We start from the raw sequence: 17,279 nt of genomic DNA, 5'->3' as shown, positions 1-17,279 counted from the left end.
CCCGCTTCCCACACACACCAGCCCAGACCAGTGGCTCCCAGTTGGTTTATTTAATCTCAGGAGGGTGTGGGGCAATCCCAGGCATCTGGGGGTTGGCGGGGGTACCCAGACATCTGGGGCCTGAGGGGGGTCAGGCGAAGTACCCCCAGAGGAAGCAGGCGACCCCCATCATCACCAGTGCATGGGTGTCCACTAGGCGGCGCTGCCTGGGGGTGTCCTCCAGGGGGTGGGGCTTGTCCAAGGGAGGAGAAGCCAAGGTGGGGGGGTCCCTGGTGCCCCCCTCTCCACACAGGCGGGCCCAGCAGCCGGGGGAGCCGGAGGGAGCGGGCACAGGGCCTGCACCAAGAGACCAGTATTCCCCAGTGCGACCCAGGCCCCCAGTCCTGCGCGACTCACTCCCTGTCCCACCCCCATGCCAGCCACAGCCAGGCACCAGTATGCCCAGTACAACCCAGTATCACTGGTATAACCCATGCCCTTTTCTCCACCCAGACGCCTGGGTCCGCCATACCGTGTAGGGCGGGGGCAGGGGGCTCCGGCCCCTCCTCGGCCTCGGGGTTGTGGCGCCGGTCCCGGAGCCCGAACACCAGGCCCTGCAGCTGTGGGGGGCCCGGAGCTCTTCCAGTTCCGGACTCCTGGGTCCCCTGTTCCTCCCTCCCAGACCTTTGGGTCCCCCATTGCCCCCAGCCTGAGACTCCTGTGTCCCTTGTTTCCCCCCTCCCGGACCTCTGGGTCCCCCATTGCCCCCTCCCAGACTCCTGGGTCCCATATTCCTGCCTCCTGGCAACCTGGGCTCCCACCACCGGATGCCTGGGTCCCCCATTCTCTCCTCCCAGACTCCTTGGTCCCCCCAGTTCCCCCTGGATGCCATCCCTTTTTCCATCCCTGGACTCCTGGGTCCCCCATTACACCCCTCCCAGCCACCTGGCCTCCCACCACCAGTTGCCTGGGTTCCCCATTCCCTCTTCCCAGACCCCCGGGTCCCCTCACCTGGTGGCGGGGTGTTGCGGGGCCGCACAGCGAGAGGCCCAGGGCGAGACCGGCAGTGGCAAGGAAGAGGAGGATGGCGAAGTAGAGGTAGTGCAGGCCGCAGAGCGCGGGGGGGCAGCGCCCCGGGGCCCCCCCACAGCCCCCTGCGCCCCCCAGTGCCAGCTCTGCCACCAGCCGTGCCAGCCCCAGCGCCAGCCCCCCCAGCAGCCCCCAGAAGGCACCCTGTGGGGAGGGGGAGGGGGTCAGCCGGATGCCTGGGTTCCCCAGGGAGGCCCTCCCATGCATGCACCCAGGCCGGGGGGACAGCCAGCCCCAGAGACACCCCCGCCCCCAGATGCCTGGGTCCCCCCCACCCGAATGCCCCCCAGACACCTGGATCTCCCTCCCTGCCCCTCCCAGACACCTGAGTCCCCTCCCCCCTCCCCGGAGGCCTGGGTCCCGCACTCACGGCCTCGGTGACACGGGGCACGAAAACAGCGAGGGTAAAGATGGCGGCCACGGGGGGGGCCAGGAAGCTGCCCACGGCCTGGATGTAGTCGAAGAGCTGCCCGCCCCGCGCCGCCTGCACCACGGGCAGCCACGCCACGCTCACCGCCACCATCACCAGCACCCATGCCCTGCGGGCCGGACGCCTGGGTCCCGTGGCTGCCAGGGCTCCCGCACACCTGGGTTCCCGGCCCCAGCCCGCCCCCGACACCGGGCTTCCCCATCCCACCACTGCCCGGGGCCCTCGGTACCGTGCCCTGGACACCCGGGTCCCAGATCCCAGCCCGCCCAGACACCGGGCTTCCCCATCCCACCACCGCCTGCCCATCTGGGTCCCTTGGCACTGTGTCCCAGATGTCAGCCCCGGCCCGCGGGCCGCACCGGCCGACGAGGAGCAGCTCGCGGGGGCCGGCGCAGGGCCGCAGGCGCCGGTACACGTCCATGGTGAAGAGGGTGCTGCTGCTGTTGAAGATGGAGGCCAGCGAGCTCATCAGCGCCGCCAGCATCGCCGCCAGCATCAGCCCCCGCAGGCCTGCGGCAGGTAAGGGGTTAAGGGGCAGCCCTGGGCCCTGCCCACCCCACAGAATCGGCCACTCCCATACCTGGGGTGGGGCAGGGGGTAATGGGAGAACCCAGGCCCCGCCCTCAGGAGGGAAGGAGATAACCATGCCCACCACAAGCCCCGCCCCAGACCAGACCCCACCCACCTCTTCGGACCCTGCCTCTTTAAGCCACCTCCCACCCCTGGTAAGCCCACCACAAATCCCGCCCCTTCGCTAACAGCCCGCCCCCCCCAGCGCTGCCCCCTACCGGCGGGCAGGAGACTGACGACCAGCTTGGGGTAGGCGATGTTGGAGCAGCCAATCGGGTTCCCGCACGCGGCCATGCAGGCCTCGGGCACCGCACAGGCCACCTCGTCTGTGGGGAGGGGGCAGGGACTGCTTAGGGGGTGGGGGCCTCGGGAGGGGAGGGGTGGGGAATGTGGGGAGGAGCTTGGGAGGGCATATGGGGGTGTGGGTGGGGCCAGAGGGGGTGTGGCTTTGGAGGAGGGGCTCGGTCAGGACTGCATGGCTATGGAGAGTGGGAGGAGCTAGGGGTGGGTGCCACTACAAGGAGGCAGTGGAGCTGGGAGTGGGCGTGGCTATGGGGAGGGGAGTCTAGGGGCGGGCGTGGCTGCAAGATAGGGGTGGAGTTAGGAGTGGGTGTGACTATGAGTGGGTGGTTGCTGGAGGAGGGATGAAGCCAGTAGGGGTGTGGCTATGGGGAGTAGGTGGGGCTGTGGGGAGTGGGAGGAACCAGTTGCGGGCACCGCTATGGGAAAGGGGAGGAGCCAGGACTGGGTGTGGCTATGGAGGCTGGGAAGAGCTAGGAGACCAGTAGACTGGGGTGTGCGGGTGGAGCTAGCAGTGGGCGTGGTTTCTTTTTAGGGTGGGCAGAGCTAGGAGTGGGTGTGGCTAGGAGGAGCGGAAGGATGGCTACCTGGAGTGGGAGGAGCTAGGAGAGAGGCATAGCCATAAGGAGGGGCCCATGGAGTGGGCGTGGCTTTGATGAATGGGAGGGGTTTTAGCAAAGGGGCGTGGCTAGTGAGAGTGGGTGAGCCAGGAAGGGGCACCAGGCAGAGCCGAGGCTTGGGCAGGCGTCCCTGGGTGGGCAGAGGGGGGCGGGGCCAGGCCCAGGAGGCGTGGCTACCTGGGTAGAGCACACGGCTGATCATGCCGGGCAGCACCATGAGGAACATGGGCAGGATCTTGAGGTACCCGCAGAGGATGCAGCCACCCTTGACGTGCACCAGCGACCGCCCGGCCAGGCACCGCTGCACGATCACCTGTGGGCACCCAGGTGTCCAGGACTGCCCCCCAGCTGGTGTCTGGGGGCACCCGGCCTGCACCCTGCGACCAGCTCTGGGGTGGAACGGCCTGTCCTTAACCCCCCCCGGAGCCCCTGAATGGGACTAACCCCTATCTCCCAGCCCCTGGCTTCATCGATGCCATGATGCAACATGCTCTGGGGTGGAACAACTGAGTGTAATGGTGCCTAAAGCCCCCCCTGGGACTGCCTGAATGGGGGCAAACCCCATCCTTCACCCCCTGGGGTCATTGGTGCCATGAAGTGATCAGCTCTGGGGTACATCAGGCGAGTGTAACGCTGGCTAAAGACCCTGTTAGGGGTGATACATCTGTATTGGGACCCCCCGGATGGGGGCAACCCCCATCCCCCACCCTCTGGGGTCATTGGTGCCCTGATGCAACCTGCTCTGGGGTGGAACGGCTGAGTGTAATGCTGCCTAAAGACCCCATTAGGACTAATACGTCTGCACTGGGACCCTGTGAATGGGGGCAACGCCTATCCACCCCGCCCCGGGGTCATCCATGCCCTGATGCGACCTGTTGTGGGGTGGGCCGTGGCACGGTGGAACACCCTACCTGGTCGGTGCACCAGTACCAGCCCGCGTTGATGGTGAGCCCCACCAGGAGCCCGGGCCAGGGCAGGTCCCCACTCACAGGGTCGCGCAGCAGGTGGAAGGCGTCTGGCCGCGGGCGGTAGCAGGCGGCCGACATGTTGTGGGTGGCCGGGTCAGGGTGCCGGGCCACGGCCTCCATGTAGCCGGCCACCAACCCTGTGTAGCCCCCCACCTCCCAGAAGGCTGTGGGGCACAGGGGCAAAATAAAAAGGCAGGCTCATTTGCTCCCCCCCACCTTGGCTAGTGAGGCCCACCAGAAGACCCCCCATATCTGCCCCCAGCAGCCCTGCTGGTGCAGAAACCCTCTTACTTGCCCCCCCAGCCCCTATGGATCTGCCCCCTCTCCTCACCGAAGCCCATGAGGACGAAGGCACCGGTGACGATGACCAAGGTCTGCACCACGTCCGTGTACATCAGGGCCGCCAGCCCCCCTGGGGGAGGGGCCACAGAAGTGGGGGGTGGGGTCAACAGTGGCCATGCTCCCTACTGGCCCCCAGTGCCCCCCCCAACCTCCCACCCAGCTCAAAGGATCCTAAACCCCCTCCCCTAGCCCCCTTGACCTGCCTCCCTTAGCTCCCAGAGTCCCTAAGGCCCACCCCCAGCCTCAGTGCGGCACCTGTAATGGTGTAGATGGTGGTGATGATGAGGAGGGCGATGACAGACAGGTAGATGTCCCAGCCCAGGGCCTGCTGAATGAAGATGGCACCCGAGAACATGTCGACCTAGAGGGAGCACCGGGGAGTGGGGACTAGGGTCAGGGGGTGGGGGGGTTCATCCCGGCCCCCCATTTCTCCCCCTTCCGTCAGCCTCCCCATGGCCATAGGGGCTACAAAGCAGGAGGACCATAGAGCTGTGTGGAAGAAGCACCAGACAGTCCCCAATAGGGATCTACAGGGCTGAGCCCCCTGGAGAACTGGGGGCGGGACAGTACCGGCTCCAGGGGCAGATGGACTGATTCCTGCCCCCCAGGTTGCCCCGGTGACACCCCCACACTTGCCCCAGCAACCCCAGGCAGGGCCTACCGAGATCTTGGTGAAGATGTAGAGGAAGAGGGAGAGGACGGAGAGGTAGAGGCTGATGCGCTGCCCCCCGAAGCGCTTCTTCAGGTACTCGGGCATGGTGATCACCTGGCGGGGGGGGAGGGACCCAGGTGTCTGGGTGCCCAGGTCCCCCTTTGCCCCCCCCCGGGAACCCAGGTATCTGGGTTCCCAACCCCACTACTCCCACCCCCCACCCCAGAGAACCCAGGTGTCCGGGCTCCCAAACCCCCTGCTCCCACCTGCCCACCCCCCCCACCCCAGAAAGCCCAGGTTCCCAAACCCCCTGCTCCCACCCCGCAGAGAAGCCAGGCATCTGGGCCTGGCCATGCTCACCCCTGCACTGAGGTAGACGGGCACGAAGACCCAGCCCAGGAGGAGAACCACGAAGAGAGCCTGGGGGGTGAGGCTGGGGTCAGGGGTCAAGGCAGGAATAGGGTGCGGGGACCTGGGGTGAGGGGAGGGGCTCTGGATGCAGGGTGAAGGGGTGACCGGGGTCAAAGGAGGTGCACTTGGGGTCAGGGCAGGCGTGAGGGATGCCTGGGGCTAGGGGTGGGGGGTCAGGTGTCTAGGCAGGGTCTGGGGTGAGGGGTCAGGATGCATAGAACCAGGGGTCAATGTGAGGCTGAGGAGCGAGGCTACTCGGGGGCGGGGTGAGGGGTCGGAGGTCAAGGCAGGGTTGCAGGGGGGGGAACCCAGGCATGAGAAGAAAGGAGGGTGAAAACACCCCAGAGTTATGAGTCGGGGGGGGGGAGAGGTCAGAGGTCAAAACGGGGGTAAAGGTCAGGGGTCCTAGTAGGGGGTGAGGGGTTAGGCTGGGGTCAGAGGTCCCAGCAGGGTCAGGGCTGACAATGGGGGGGAACCAATGGGTGGGGGATGAGGAAGGGATCGGGGTCACGCCAGGCTCAGGGGGTGAAGGGTTAGAGGTCAAGGCAGGGCCAGGGTGGGATTTAGGGCAGGTCTCAGATCCGAGGACACGGGGGCCTTAAGGGTCGGGGGTCGGCGGCTTACGTTCCACTCGAAGCCGGCTACGGCCAGCCCGTTGGCAGCCGCCGTGCCTGCCAGCCCCACGAAGTGCCCGGAGCCAATGTTGCTGGCAAAGAGTGACGCGCCCACCTGCGGGGAGGTCGGGGGTCACTGGGGAGTACCGAGGTGGCCCCCCCCAGCCTGGCCCTGCCCCCTGCGCCACCCTGATGCAGCTCCCCAGGCCTGGCTGGCCCCTCCTCCTGCAGCCACGGGGCCTTGGCCAGGCATGCGTCCGTCCGTCCACCCCCCATGGCTGCTGTACCCATCCCTCCATCCATCCTACCCCCCTGCTGCTTCCACCCCCTCCATCCCTTGCACCCCGGCACCCACACTCACCGGCGCCCAGGACATGTTCCTGCCCGCTAGGAAGTACCCGCCGACGCTGCCCCGGCTGGTGCGGCACATTGACTGGGGTGGGGGTGGGGGCGGTCTCCGTGAGCCCCAGGACCCCCAGCACCTGCCCCCATGCCCACCCACGGGCCGCAACCCACCACTATGGGGTTGCTTTGGAGCCAGTGGGTGAGCGGGTGATACTGGGAGGATATAAGACTGGGACTGGGCTATACTGGGAGGATGTGAGGGTGGAACTGGTGAGGCTGGGATATACTGGGAGACATTGGACCTGGGGAGAGACTGGATTATACTGGGAGGTTGTGAGAGTGGAGCTGGTGAGACTCGGCTATACGGGGTGGATGTGTGGTTGGAACTGGGGACAGACTGGGTTATATTGGGAGAACTTGAGGGTGGAACTGTGGAGAGACTGGGCTATGCTAGGAGAAAGTGCAGTTTGAACTGGTGAGACACTGGGTCCCAGATACTGGGAGGATGTGAGGCTAGGACTAGTGAGAGACTAGGTGATACTGGGAGGACATGAGGCTAGAATAGTGGGTGACTGGATTATACTGGGAAGTTAGATCTGGATCCAGGACTCCTTGGTTCTCTGAGAAGGGGGTGGGAGTGGTGGGGGTGGTGCTGGGAGCCCAGACACCTGGGTTCCCAGTATCTGCCTCCCTCGCATTTTAACTCCCTGTGACCGAGGCCCTAATGAGCCGTGTCTTACACACCAATTACAAGCCCTGTTGGACTGTGGCCTTCTGGGTAATGATTAAGCCCCTGCCCTGACTGGACCCATGATCAAAGAGGAGGGAGGGACAGGAATCACGAGAAGTGGGGTGGGGCAGAATGTGGGGACAAGGATGGGGAACACTGAGGTCTAGGTACATCAAGGCCACCCTTGAGGTGGCTTCAAGATCCATCAACGCCACCATGGATATGGTCCCGGGCACATTGGTTACATCATTTATGTCCCTGGAGGCTGTGTTAATGACATCATCGACCTGGGTTTTAGGTGTATCAAGGGCACTACTCCCATGAGTTCTAGGTCCATCAAGGCCACTGCGGATGTAGCCTGAGGGATACTGGTGACATCATTTATGACCCTGGAGGCTGCGTTAATGACATCAACCTGGGTTCTAGGTGTATCGAGGGCACTACTTACATGGGTTCTAGGTTCATCAACAGTGCCAGAGGCTGAGGGGGGAGGCAGGGTGCTGGGTCTGAGCATCCTGGGATTTAGGGTGGGAGAGAAAGGAGCTCTCTAGGATCGGGGTGGGAAGCCCTGATTTCTGGGGGTAGGGGGAGGACAGGGGGCAGATGGGGTGGATTAGGACTGAAAAATGGATGGATGGATGGATGGATGGACATATGGATGGGGATGGATGGATGGAAGTCATGTGTGAGGCCTGAGGAATAGACAGATGGAAAAGAGGGGGCCTGTGAAGATGGATAGGACGGTGCGTAGGTAAAGGTTGTGTGGGGAAATGGATGGATATATTGACAGATCTCTCATCTCACCTACCCCTTCCTCGGGGCAGGGGGCAGGGGTTGGGGTCTTGGTTGGGATAAGGGTAGAGGTGGGTTGGAGTTGGGTTGTTGGTTGAGGTAGGGGTGGAGCGAGAGCCGAGGACCGTGTAGGGGCATTTGTTGGGGTTCTGTTGGTTTGAGGGGTGGTTGTGGGGGGGGTCAGTTCAGGTGTTGGGTTGGAGGTGCTAAACCAGTGGGTGGTGGGCAGGGTGCTATTTGGGTCGAGGGTAGGGGTGTTGGGTTGAAGGTGGCGGAGTTGGTTGGGTAGAGCTGAGGGTGTTGGGATGGAGTACTAGGTAGATGGTGGGGGGTGTTTGTGTTGGGTTGAGGTGTTGGTTGGGTTGAGCTGGAGTGTGAATTGGGTTGGGGTGTTGGTGGAGTAGAGAAGAGGGTGTTGGGTCAAAGTCAGGGGTGCTGGATGGTAGGGATGGAGGTGTTGGGGTTTGGGTGGGGTGTTGGTTGTGGCAGTGGGGGCGTTGGTTAGGTTGGAGTGACAGTGCTGGGTGTCATTGGCATGAAGTTGGGGATGTTTTGGGGTGTTGGGTTGAGAGTTGGGAGGCTGGTTGCATAAGGGAGGGGGTGTTGGTTAGGGGTTTTGGCTGGGGTGGGCTGGAGGTGCTGGGTTGAGGGTGGGGGTCTTGGTTGAGTGTGGGTGTTGGCATTGGCTTGGGGTGCTGTTGGGGGTGTTAGATTGGTTGGGTGGGTCTTGGGTATGGGTGTTGGAGATGTTGGCTAGATGGGCTGGGGGTCTTGGTTGAATGGGGGTGTTAGATTGGGTGGGAGGTCTTGGGTATGGGTATTGACATTGACTTAGGGTGTTGGTTGGCTGGGGATAGGGTTCAGGTTGGGGTGTCAATGGAGTAGGGATGGGGTGTTGGGTTGAGGGTGGAGGGTCTTGGTTGCGGGTGTTGGTATTGGCTTGGGGAGATGGTTGGATGAGGGTGGGGTGTTGGGGGTGCTGGTTGGATGGGGATGGGGTGTTTGGTTGGGATGCTGGGGGGTGTTGTTCAGATGGGGTGGGGGTCTTGGCTATGGGTGTTGGCCTTGGCTTGGAGGTGTAGGTTGGGGTGTTGGCTGGGATAGGGGGTACAGGGTGGGGGCAGGGGAGGGGTGCACAGCCTACCCAGAGCCCCACGCCGACGACGAGCAGGAAGTAGGCGGCGATGACGCCCATGTCGTAGGGGCTTAGGACAGGGCTGGGGGCCACGGTGCCCGGCTCCATGCTGCCTTCTCTCTCGCCCGTGGGCTGGGACCAAGCTCCAGGGACCCGCTTGGGAGTGGGTTAATGAACAACTGGTCATGGGCCAGAGCCCTGATTGGCTATTAACCCGAGGGGCAAAGGGAGAGCATGGCACGGGACCCAGGCGTCCGGGCTGCCAGCTGCCCACAGAGAACGCAGGAGTCTGGGGCCTGGGACCAAGTGTTACTTAATTGATTCAGGGACTGATAAATGAGCCCCAGCCGCATCGTTTACACTCAGTTTTTTTAATGTATGCAAATATATTCACATTCCGCCACGCATATATTAAAAGAGGCCACATGTACAGGCAGGAGGTCAGGACCAATTTAAATAACATGGTGGAGGAGGTGGGGGGGGGGGTCTGAGGACCCCTGCCTCCTCCCCACCCCCAAGGAATCACCACAATTGGGGCTGAATGGGGCCCAGGACACACAGTATGGGGTGGCAAGGGGGAGCCAGTGCGGGGCCTGGGGGCAGAGCGCACAGGCACGGACACACACACACACACACAGCCCAGGCACCGGGCCCCCTGCACCCAGAGGACCCAGGCGTCCGGGCCACGCACACACGCACACGCCTACCCCCCCTTCCCCTCTCACGTTTCCTTATGCAAATGCATAATTAATTATTAAATGTAGTCTCCGTGACAGGACCTGGCACGAACCCTCCTCCCGCCCCCCAGGCTGAGGTGGGCTGCTGGACGGACACCCCGCCTCGCAAGCCCTCAATGCAAAGCATTATGGGAGTGTGGGGGAATAGATTAACCCTTTACAGCCCATCCTGTGTTGAATGTGGGGCAAAGGCAAAGGGGCCAGGAGTAGGGTCATCGCCCCCCCCCCCCACCTGCTGGTCATCAGGGGAAACTGAGGCAGGCAAAGTGCAACTCAGGTGTTTGGGACAGAGCCCAGGTGTCCGAGAAGGAGCCCAGGTGTCTGGGAGGGGTGAAGAGATGGGGGGTGAGGAGAGCAGAACCCAGGCATCTGGGTAGGCCCTAGGGCCAGGAGCCCAGGAGCAAGGGGAGGAGGAGGAGGGGAGGGGCCAGCCAGGTGGGGGCAGGGCTGGCATGAGAGTGCAGGGCACTCGAGACCTTGACCTGGCGCCCGCCCAAGCTCTGCACGGGCCGGAAGTTGTTCTGGAGCCGCGGGCCGTGCTTTGAGTCCGTAGCGTGGAGGGTGGATGGGAAGGCTGTCACCTGGAGGGTGGGAGGGGGCGGGGTCAGGGGGCAAGGACCCAGGCATCCAGGCTCTTAGTCTGCCACCGAACCCCTTGCTCCCAATCCCAGAGAACCGAGCATCCCGGCCCCCCTCCCCTCTGGAGAACCCAGGCATCTGGGGCACTTACCACACCGGGGGGCACCATGATGGGTTCCGCGAAGACGGTCCAGATGACGACCTCATTGCAGTTGGGGGTCGTTAGCGACCCATGGTAGCGGAAGTAGCGGCCCAGGTTCACTGCTTCCATGAGTCCCCCCAGCGAGAACATCCCGTCCAGCTCCTCCCGCTCTCCTACCACACAGGGAACCCAGGAGTCAGGATGCCCCAACCCCCACCCAGAGAACCCAGGTGTCCAGGCTCTTGGACCCCCCTGTTCCCACCCCCAGGCGTCTGGGCTCCCCATGCAGCTCTACCTTTCTTCTCCACATGCTTCAGTTGGTTGACAAAAGCTTCCCAGTGCCGGGTGGGGCGTGCGTGCGATGATGCCTAGAGGTGGGGAAACTGAGGCAGGGGGCCCAGGTATCCAGGCTCCCAGGCCCGCTGATCCAAACCCGTAGCCCCCGTTCCCCCTCCCTGAGAACCCAGGTGCCCAGGCTCCCAGGTCCACCCAAGCCCCCGGAGAACCCAGGCATGCGGACGCACCTGGACGAAGAAGGCCAGTACCGCCACCCCTTCGGGGTCATCCATGGCCTCGTGCAGCGTCAGGTTCTCCTTGGTATGAACCACATGGAGCTGGAGGGGGTGGAGGGAATGGTGTGAGGGGGTGGGCCAGGCACTGACCTCTGCCCCCTCCCCTCTGCCTCCACTTTCCCCCAGCCTCAGTCCCTGCCCAGGAGTATCAGCTGTTTGGATATTTAGGGATAGTCTGTAAAAAGAGAGCTATAAACATTCGTCTGCTAAAAAAAAAAAAAAAAAAGAATGTGTGTCAGGAAAAAACACAAGCAACTGGTGCTTGATTGACAATCCCTTGTTAGACACAAGCATCAACAGACGATGGAGCCGGAATGTGGAACCCAGCCTGGAGCTTTGCAGTCCCTGGGGACCTCTGTAGCCTCCTTAACACCCCCCACACCACCATATGCCTCTGCTGCATCAGCCACCTGGCAGTCAGTAAAAATACGCATCATGAGCACTGTGTCTCAATAAAAAAATTGGTTGCCAACAAAAACACATGCTGAGTGGTCCATGAAAATGTGTTTCAGTAAAACCATCTAGTTATCAATTAAAGGCTACACCTCTAGGAAGCTTGGATATAAAAATGTTTGATCATCCCTAAAAGCAGATCAGTAGAGAAGTGGCACTAAATGAGCTGGGTTGCCAGTAAAAAAAACACAGATCATTAGAAATGAGGCACTAAAGAAGCTTGGTCATCAGTAAAAAAACCACAGATCAATAGTAATAAGTCACTAAAAGAGCTTGGTTGTCAGTAAAATCCACAGATCAATAGAAGAAATGTCACAGTAAAAAAGTTTGGTTGTCAGTAAAATCAAGTGGTCAGTAAAAACAGGTCAATAAACCCCCCAGTCAAAATAACTGTCAGGTTATTGGTGAAAACATGTCAGTAAAAAAAAAAAATTCTGCTCATCATTACAATCAATTGTCAGCAAGACCCCGTCAATAAAAAAGTTTGGTTCTCAGTAAAAACCTGTGTCAATAAAGCCACCCGTCAATAAAGCCACCTGACAAACAGCAGGATTGTTTGAAAAACACTTGTCAATAAAAAAAAATATTGGTCATCAGAAAGTTTGCATATAAAAAAAACAAACGTCAGGCCAAAAGTTTGATCATTAAGAAAAGTATGTCAGTAAAACCACGTCCCAATAAAAAAAGTTTGGGTGTTGGTAAAAACATCTTTCATTACAAACTTTTTAATAAAACCACCTGGCAGCATAACACTAGGGTTGTTAGTAAAAACACGTGTCAGTAAAAAATGTGTCAGTGAAAACGTGTCAAAACCACCTGCCCATATAATATTAGGGCTGTTGGTAAAAACGTGTGTCAGTAAAAACACGTCATTAAAACTACCCACCCATGTAATACTAGGGTGGTTGGCAAAACACGTCAGCAAGAACATCTCTCAGTAAGAACACATGCCAGTACAACCACCTGTCAATATAACACTAGGGTAAATTGGTAAAAATAGGTCAGTAAAAGTGTCTCTCAGTAAAAACACGTGTCATTATAACCACCTGGCAATATAAGTGTCAAACTACTGGTAAAAACACCTGTCAGTAAAAAACTATGGTTGCCAGGAAAACAGATCTCAATTGAAAATGCATCAGTAAAAAGTCTGGTGGCTGGTAAGAACATACATCAGTAAAAAAAACAAACAACCCCCCCCACTGGGTTGTCAATAAAAACATATAATCAATAAAAACATGGCAAGAAGAAAATAAAAGGTTCAGTCATTAGTAAAAACGTGTCAGTAAAGTCCTGCCTCACTAAAATGACTGTGCTTGTCAGTAAAAACACGTGTCAGTGAAACAGTTTGGTCGCAACGTGTCAGTAAAAAAACCCCCACTTGGTTGTTAATAAAAATATGTATTGATACAAAAAAGGACAAGAAAAAAAAAGTTTGGTCATCAGGAAAAGTGTGTCTCAGTAAAAGACGCAGCAGAAAAAACACCTGGCAATACAACACTAGGGTCCTTGGTAAAAAACAAAACAAAACGTGTCAGTGAAACACTTCAATCACCAGCAGGTTGGAAAAGAGGAATATGAATAAAAGTGTCAGTAAAACACATTAGTCATTAGGAAAAAAACCCCATGCTTGTTAGCAGAAAAGTTTGGTTGTCAGTAAAGAAAAAAGAGACACTTACGAGTAAAAGTGTGGTAGTAAAACACGTTTGTCATTAGGAAAAAAAAGTATCAGTAAAAAAGTTTGGTTGTCAGTAAAAACAAACAACACACACAAATTGCCTTGAAGTTTGGCCCCTACCAGCCACCTCTCTGTGGGAGAACCCAGGTGTCCAGGCTCCCAGCAGCCTCTACTCTCAACCCCATAACCCCTGCAGAGAACCCAGGCATCCAGGGCTCACCTCCATGGAGAAGCGGCGCCCATCCAGGAGATGCTCAGATCCGGGCCGGGCCTCGCCTTGGCCCCAGTGGAGGTGGAAGGATTGGGCCCGGTAGTGCCCTGGCAGCCCAGGGCCCGACAGCATTAGCCCCTCCGCCAGCTGCACTTCCACTGTGGGGGGTGCGGGGAAGAGACTGCTGTGAGAGGGACCCAGGCATCTGGGACAACCCATTCCCAGGCGTCCGGGGTGACTCGTCCCGCCCCAGGGAGGGGGACCCGGGCATCCAGGCAGGCCTCCCACCCCCACCACTGAGAGAAGGGCCTACCAGTGTGGCCAGTGTTGTGGAGGCTGCGCAGGCGGCGGGCATCACCATAGCCACTCAGCGCCACAGGGCCCAGGCGTGGGTCAGGCACCGCATCATGGGTGCTCAGCTCTACCGGTGACTGCCTCGTCCCGTTGCAGTGGCCCAGCTTCACCCACGTGGCTGGGCCTGTGGGGGGCGGGGCCAGAGGGGGAGAGGGGACCAGGCAGGAGGTGGAGCCAGGGAGGGGAGAAGGGGCATGGCCAGGTGGGGAGGAAGCAGAACCAGAGGGGAAGAGGGAAGCAGGGAGGGGGCAGAGGCGGAGCCAAGGTGGGCAAGGGGCGGAGTCGGAGGGGGGAGGGGGCAGAGCCAGGAAGGAGCAGGTGGGAGGCAGAGTCCAGGTCCAGCAGCAGGGCCAAGCAGGAGGGGGCAGGGCCAGGGGGAGAAAAGGGGCGGAGTTAGACACACACAACCCCCGCCCCCCTTGAGTGGCCCACTGGGAGGCCGGATGCCCAAGTCCTCTGACTCCTGGGTCCGGCCTGTGCCTCAGTTTCCCCAGGGGAGTGGGGGGGGGAGGGAGGGGGTCTCACCACACTCTGGGTCCTCGTAGCACCAGGACTCTGTGGGGGAGGGGCAGAAAAGAGAAAGGGGTGAGAAATAGGGGGGGTTGGGGGGCATAAACCCTGCCCCCCAGCCCCAGTGGGAGGGGCTGGGCCAGGAGTGGGGGGGGCATTACCTTTGTGGGGGGCAACAGCCCCCCCTAGCAGGAGCAGAGCGAGGAGCCGCAGTGCTGTGTCCATGGCCTGGGGGCGCAGGCAGGAGGAAGGGAACTGAGGTGTCCGGGTTCCCAAAGCCCCTGCTCCTACTCCTCCACCCCAGGGAACCCGGGTGCCTGGGCTCCCAAACCCCCTGTTCCCACCCCAGGGAACCTGAGTGCCCAGGCTCCCAAACCCCCTGTTCCCACCCCCTCACCCCAAGGAACCCGGGTGCCTGGGCTCCCGAACCCCCTGCTCCCACCCCCCCCTCCAGGGAACCCAAGCAACCAGGCTCTGAAAACCCCTGGTCTCACACTCCCATCCTCCAGGGAACCCAGGCATCTAGGCTCCTAACACCCTTGCTGCCACTCCCCAGGAGTCCAGGCTCCCCAACCCCTTGCACCCCCAGCACCCTAGAGAACGCAGGCATCCGAGCGTGCAACCCTCTGCTCTCAGGGTCCCAAAGGGGTAAGAGGATGGGGAGCCCGAACGCCTGGGTTCCTGGGTGGGGGCGCAGGAGCAGGGGGTTGGGAGCCTGGATGCCTGGGTTCCCTGGAGTTACACGGCTGGGAGCCTGGATGCAGCCAGCTCTGGGGTGGAGCTAGGCACGTGGAACAAGCCCTGGAAGGTCTCAGCTCCCTCACCCCCCATACCCCATTCCCTTTCCCCCCCCTCCCCCACCCCAGGATCAGACCCGGATCGGGGCCACTCACCTGCAGACAGAGGAAGATCCCGAAGCCTGTGGGCGCCGTCGGGTGGTGCCGCCTTATATGGGCCAAGGTCGCGCCCGCGCGGGTGGAATTACAGTAAGGGGGGGCGGGGGACAGGGCCCAGCCTCTGCCTCAGGCTCAGAACCCAGGCGTCCGGGCTCCCAAACCTCCTGCTCACAGCCCAGCGAACCCAGGTGCCTGGGCTCCCTGCTCTCCACCCCACACACTGCAGAGAACCCAGGTGTCCAGGCTCCTAACACCCCTGCTCTCGCCTTGCATCGCCCCACCCCAGCCCAGACAACCCAGGAGTCTGGGCACCCAGTTCCTGGAAGGGAAGTGGGGGTGAGTGTTGCAAGGTGCGCAGGGGAGATAGCAAAAACCCAGACACCCAGGCTCCTAACACCCCTGGTCTCAACCCCCCCACCCCAGAGAACCCAGGCATCCAGGCTCCCAAACCCCCTACTCCCACACCCCCATGCCCCAGAGAGCCCAGGCATCTGGGCCCCTTGCTCCCAGCCCCCCCACGCCAGAGACCCCAGGTGCCCAGGCTCCCCAACCCCAGAAGCTGGCGGTCCCCTCCCAGAGCCGGGAAGGAGCACGGGCGTCCGGGCGGGGATGGAGCTGGTTTATCCGGCCCGGGCCGGGGCAGGGCGCTGTTATGATGACAGACCCGAACGCCCCGGAGGCCTCAGGGATGCACCCGCACACCCGGGTCCCCCAGGGGCTTGGGGAGCCTTGATGCCTGGATCCCTGGGGTTGGGGGGTGGGAGCCGGGGTCCCAGGGGGCTCGGAAGCCTGGGCTCTCCGGGCTTTGGGAGCCTGCACGCCTGGGTCCCTGGCCCGGGGCTGCCCCCTGGAAGTGGGTCAGCGCCAGGCTCCGGTTTCAGCCCTGGGGAAGCGGATCCGGGTATCGTCTGTCACCGGGAGGGGGGGTTTGGGAGCCCGCACGCCTGGGTCCTCTGGGAGGAGGTGGAGAGCCCGGATGCCTGGGCTTTCTTCCCCGCTCTGATGCAACGGGGTGGGGCACGGGCGGTGTCCCGAGGGTGGGGCCACGTTGCTTGGGGTTTCAGCCACACGGGCAGGAAGGAAAGAACCCAGGTGCCCGGGCACCAAATTCCCCCAGAACCCAGGCGCCCGGGCGGGGAGCTGACACGCCCAACACTGGGGCTGTTTATCCGGCTCTACCCAGGGCTATGCTGGCTCCAGTCTGGCCCAGTTGGCCCTGCCCCAGGGCAAGGAGAAGGCGACCTCTGGAGGTGGTGATGGGACTCAGGTGTCCAGGCCCCCCCACCCCAGGGAACCCAGGTGTCCGGGCTTCCAAACCAGTCCTCCCTCTTCCCATTATGCATTGCGGTGGCCTTCTGGGTGTGGCAGAAGGAAGGTAGGGTTTGGAGGCTCCGCCTCCCAGCATGCTCTGTCTCCTTTCCCACAATGCATTGTTTTCATTCCACTCCCCCAGGGGCTTGAGGGGGAGGGGTTGAGAGGGCATCAAACACAATGCTTTGCCCTCCCATGATGCCTCAGTGGCCCCTGGAGGGGCCTCCCCCTTGCCCTCATCTGGACTGGGATCTCCCACAATGCCCTGCGCCCTCTTGGCTCTGCCGCACTGAGCCAGGATGGCTCCCAGTATGGGATCCTGCCCCATCCCACCCCTACACCCAAGGACCTCTGCACACCATCTCCCATGATCCTCTTCCCACAGCGCGGCCAAGGACTCCCCCCCAGCTGCAACCATGAAAAGCATCATGGGTGTGTCCTCCTCCCTTTCCTGCATGCTGCAAAGCATTCTGGGAGTTCTTGGGGGGGATGGCGATCCAGCTCCCAGCTTGCCCATGGCCTGCAGGGCATCATGGGATGACCGGCTCTCGCACAGCATTATGGGAGCCAGGGCCCTCCTGCACCATCGCCCTGCCAGCCCTCCAGCAGCCTCTTCCCCCTGCCATGACACCCCCCCCCACACTGCCCGCAAAGCATCATGGGAGCTATAGGCCTCACCCCCACACAATTCCCATGATGCTTTTCACCTGGCCCCACCCAACTGCCAAGGATCATAGGCCTTGGGCCCAGCATATCCCATAATGACCCTCATCTAAACTCCCATAGCCATCATGCAAAGCATCGGGGGCATTGTAGTCCTCCAGCCCTCATTTCCTATGATGCTTTTCACTTGCCCTAACCA

At 61.0% G+C, this 17,279-nt stretch overlaps 2 protein-coding genes across 5 annotated transcripts; both read right to left on the bottom strand.

Moving 5' to 3' along the window:
• Positions 1-31: 31 nt before the first annotated feature.
• Positions 32-9,103, bottom strand: SLC5A2 (solute carrier family 5 member 2). Of its 4 annotated transcripts, XM_059731433.1 has the most exons (15): positions 8,987-9,103; positions 6,337-6,408; positions 5,986-6,090; positions 5,311-5,370; positions 4,960-5,064; positions 4,554-4,659; positions 4,288-4,368; positions 3,900-4,120; positions 3,166-3,301; positions 2,287-2,394; positions 1,858-2,008; positions 1,439-1,607; positions 991-1,212; positions 512-599; positions 32-336 (listed from the first exon to the last, which is right to left on the bottom strand). In XM_059731433.1, the coding sequence occupies exons 1-15, from the start codon at positions 9,083-9,085 to the stop codon at positions 131-133; spliced, it is 1,929 nt and encodes a 642-aa protein (XP_059587416.1). In that variant the 5' UTR covers positions 9,086-9,103; the 3' UTR covers positions 32-130. The 4 variants fall into 4 exon arrangements, with proteins under 4 accessions (XP_059587416.1, XP_059587414.1, XP_059587417.1 ...); XM_059731431.1 differs by having other exon boundaries at positions 1,439-2,008; XM_059731434.1 differs by lacking the exon at positions 991-1,212.
• Positions 9,104-9,329: 226 nt separating this feature from the next.
• Positions 9,330-17,010, bottom strand: LOC102565572 (carbonic anhydrase 4-like). Its single transcript, XM_006278876.4, has 9 exons — positions 15,104-17,010; positions 14,372-14,438; positions 14,226-14,255; positions 13,660-13,824; positions 13,356-13,504; positions 10,960-11,049; positions 10,731-10,803; positions 10,445-10,608; positions 9,330-10,295 (listed from the first exon to the last, which is right to left on the bottom strand). Exons 2-9 carry the CDS (start codon positions 14,433-14,435, stop codon positions 10,095-10,097), a joined length of 936 nt encoding a protein of 311 aa, XP_006278938.2. The 5' UTR covers positions 14,436-14,438; positions 15,104-17,010; the 3' UTR covers positions 9,330-10,094.
• Between the last annotated feature and the right edge of the window lie 269 nt (positions 17,011-17,279).

This window comes from Alligator mississippiensis, chromosome 7 (assembly GCF_030867095.1).
Source record: "Alligator mississippiensis isolate rAllMis1 chromosome 7, rAllMis1, whole genome shotgun sequence".
NCBI lineage: Eukaryota > Metazoa > Chordata > Crocodylia > Alligatoridae > Alligator > Alligator mississippiensis.
This window is presented reverse-complemented; position numbering and strand designations above follow the sequence as displayed.

What these genes read in the sequence shown, in the direction of transcription:
- SLC5A2 (XM_059731431.1), bottom strand. Translation starts at nt 9,085, where the DNA reads ATGGAGCCGGGCACCGTGGCCCCCAGCCCTGTCCTAAGCCCCTACGAC. An exon ending in GGTACTGGTGCACCGACCAG is followed by an intron (nt 3,302 to 3,899) that starts GTAGGGTGTTCC and finishes GGGTGCCCACAG; the next exon opens with GTGATCGTGCAGCGGTGCCT. An exon ending in CGTCAGTCTCCTGCCCGCCG is followed by an intron (nt 2,009 to 2,286) that starts GTAGGGGGCAGC and finishes TACCTGCCGCAG; the next exon opens with GCCTGCGGGGGCTGATGCTG.
- LOC102565572 (XM_006278876.4), bottom strand. Translation starts at nt 14,435, where the DNA reads ATGGACACAGCACTGCGGCTCCTCGCTCTGCTCCTGCTAGGGGGGGCT. An exon ending in TACTGGCCTTCTTCGTCCAG is followed by an intron (nt 10,804 to 10,959) that starts GTGCGTCCGCAT and finishes CCCCACCTCTAG; the next exon opens with GCATCATCGCACGCACGCCC. An exon ending in TCATGGTGCCCCCCGGTGTG is followed by an intron (nt 10,296 to 10,444) that starts GTAAGTGCCCCA and finishes CCCACCCTCCAG; the next exon opens with GTGACAGCCTTCCCATCCAC.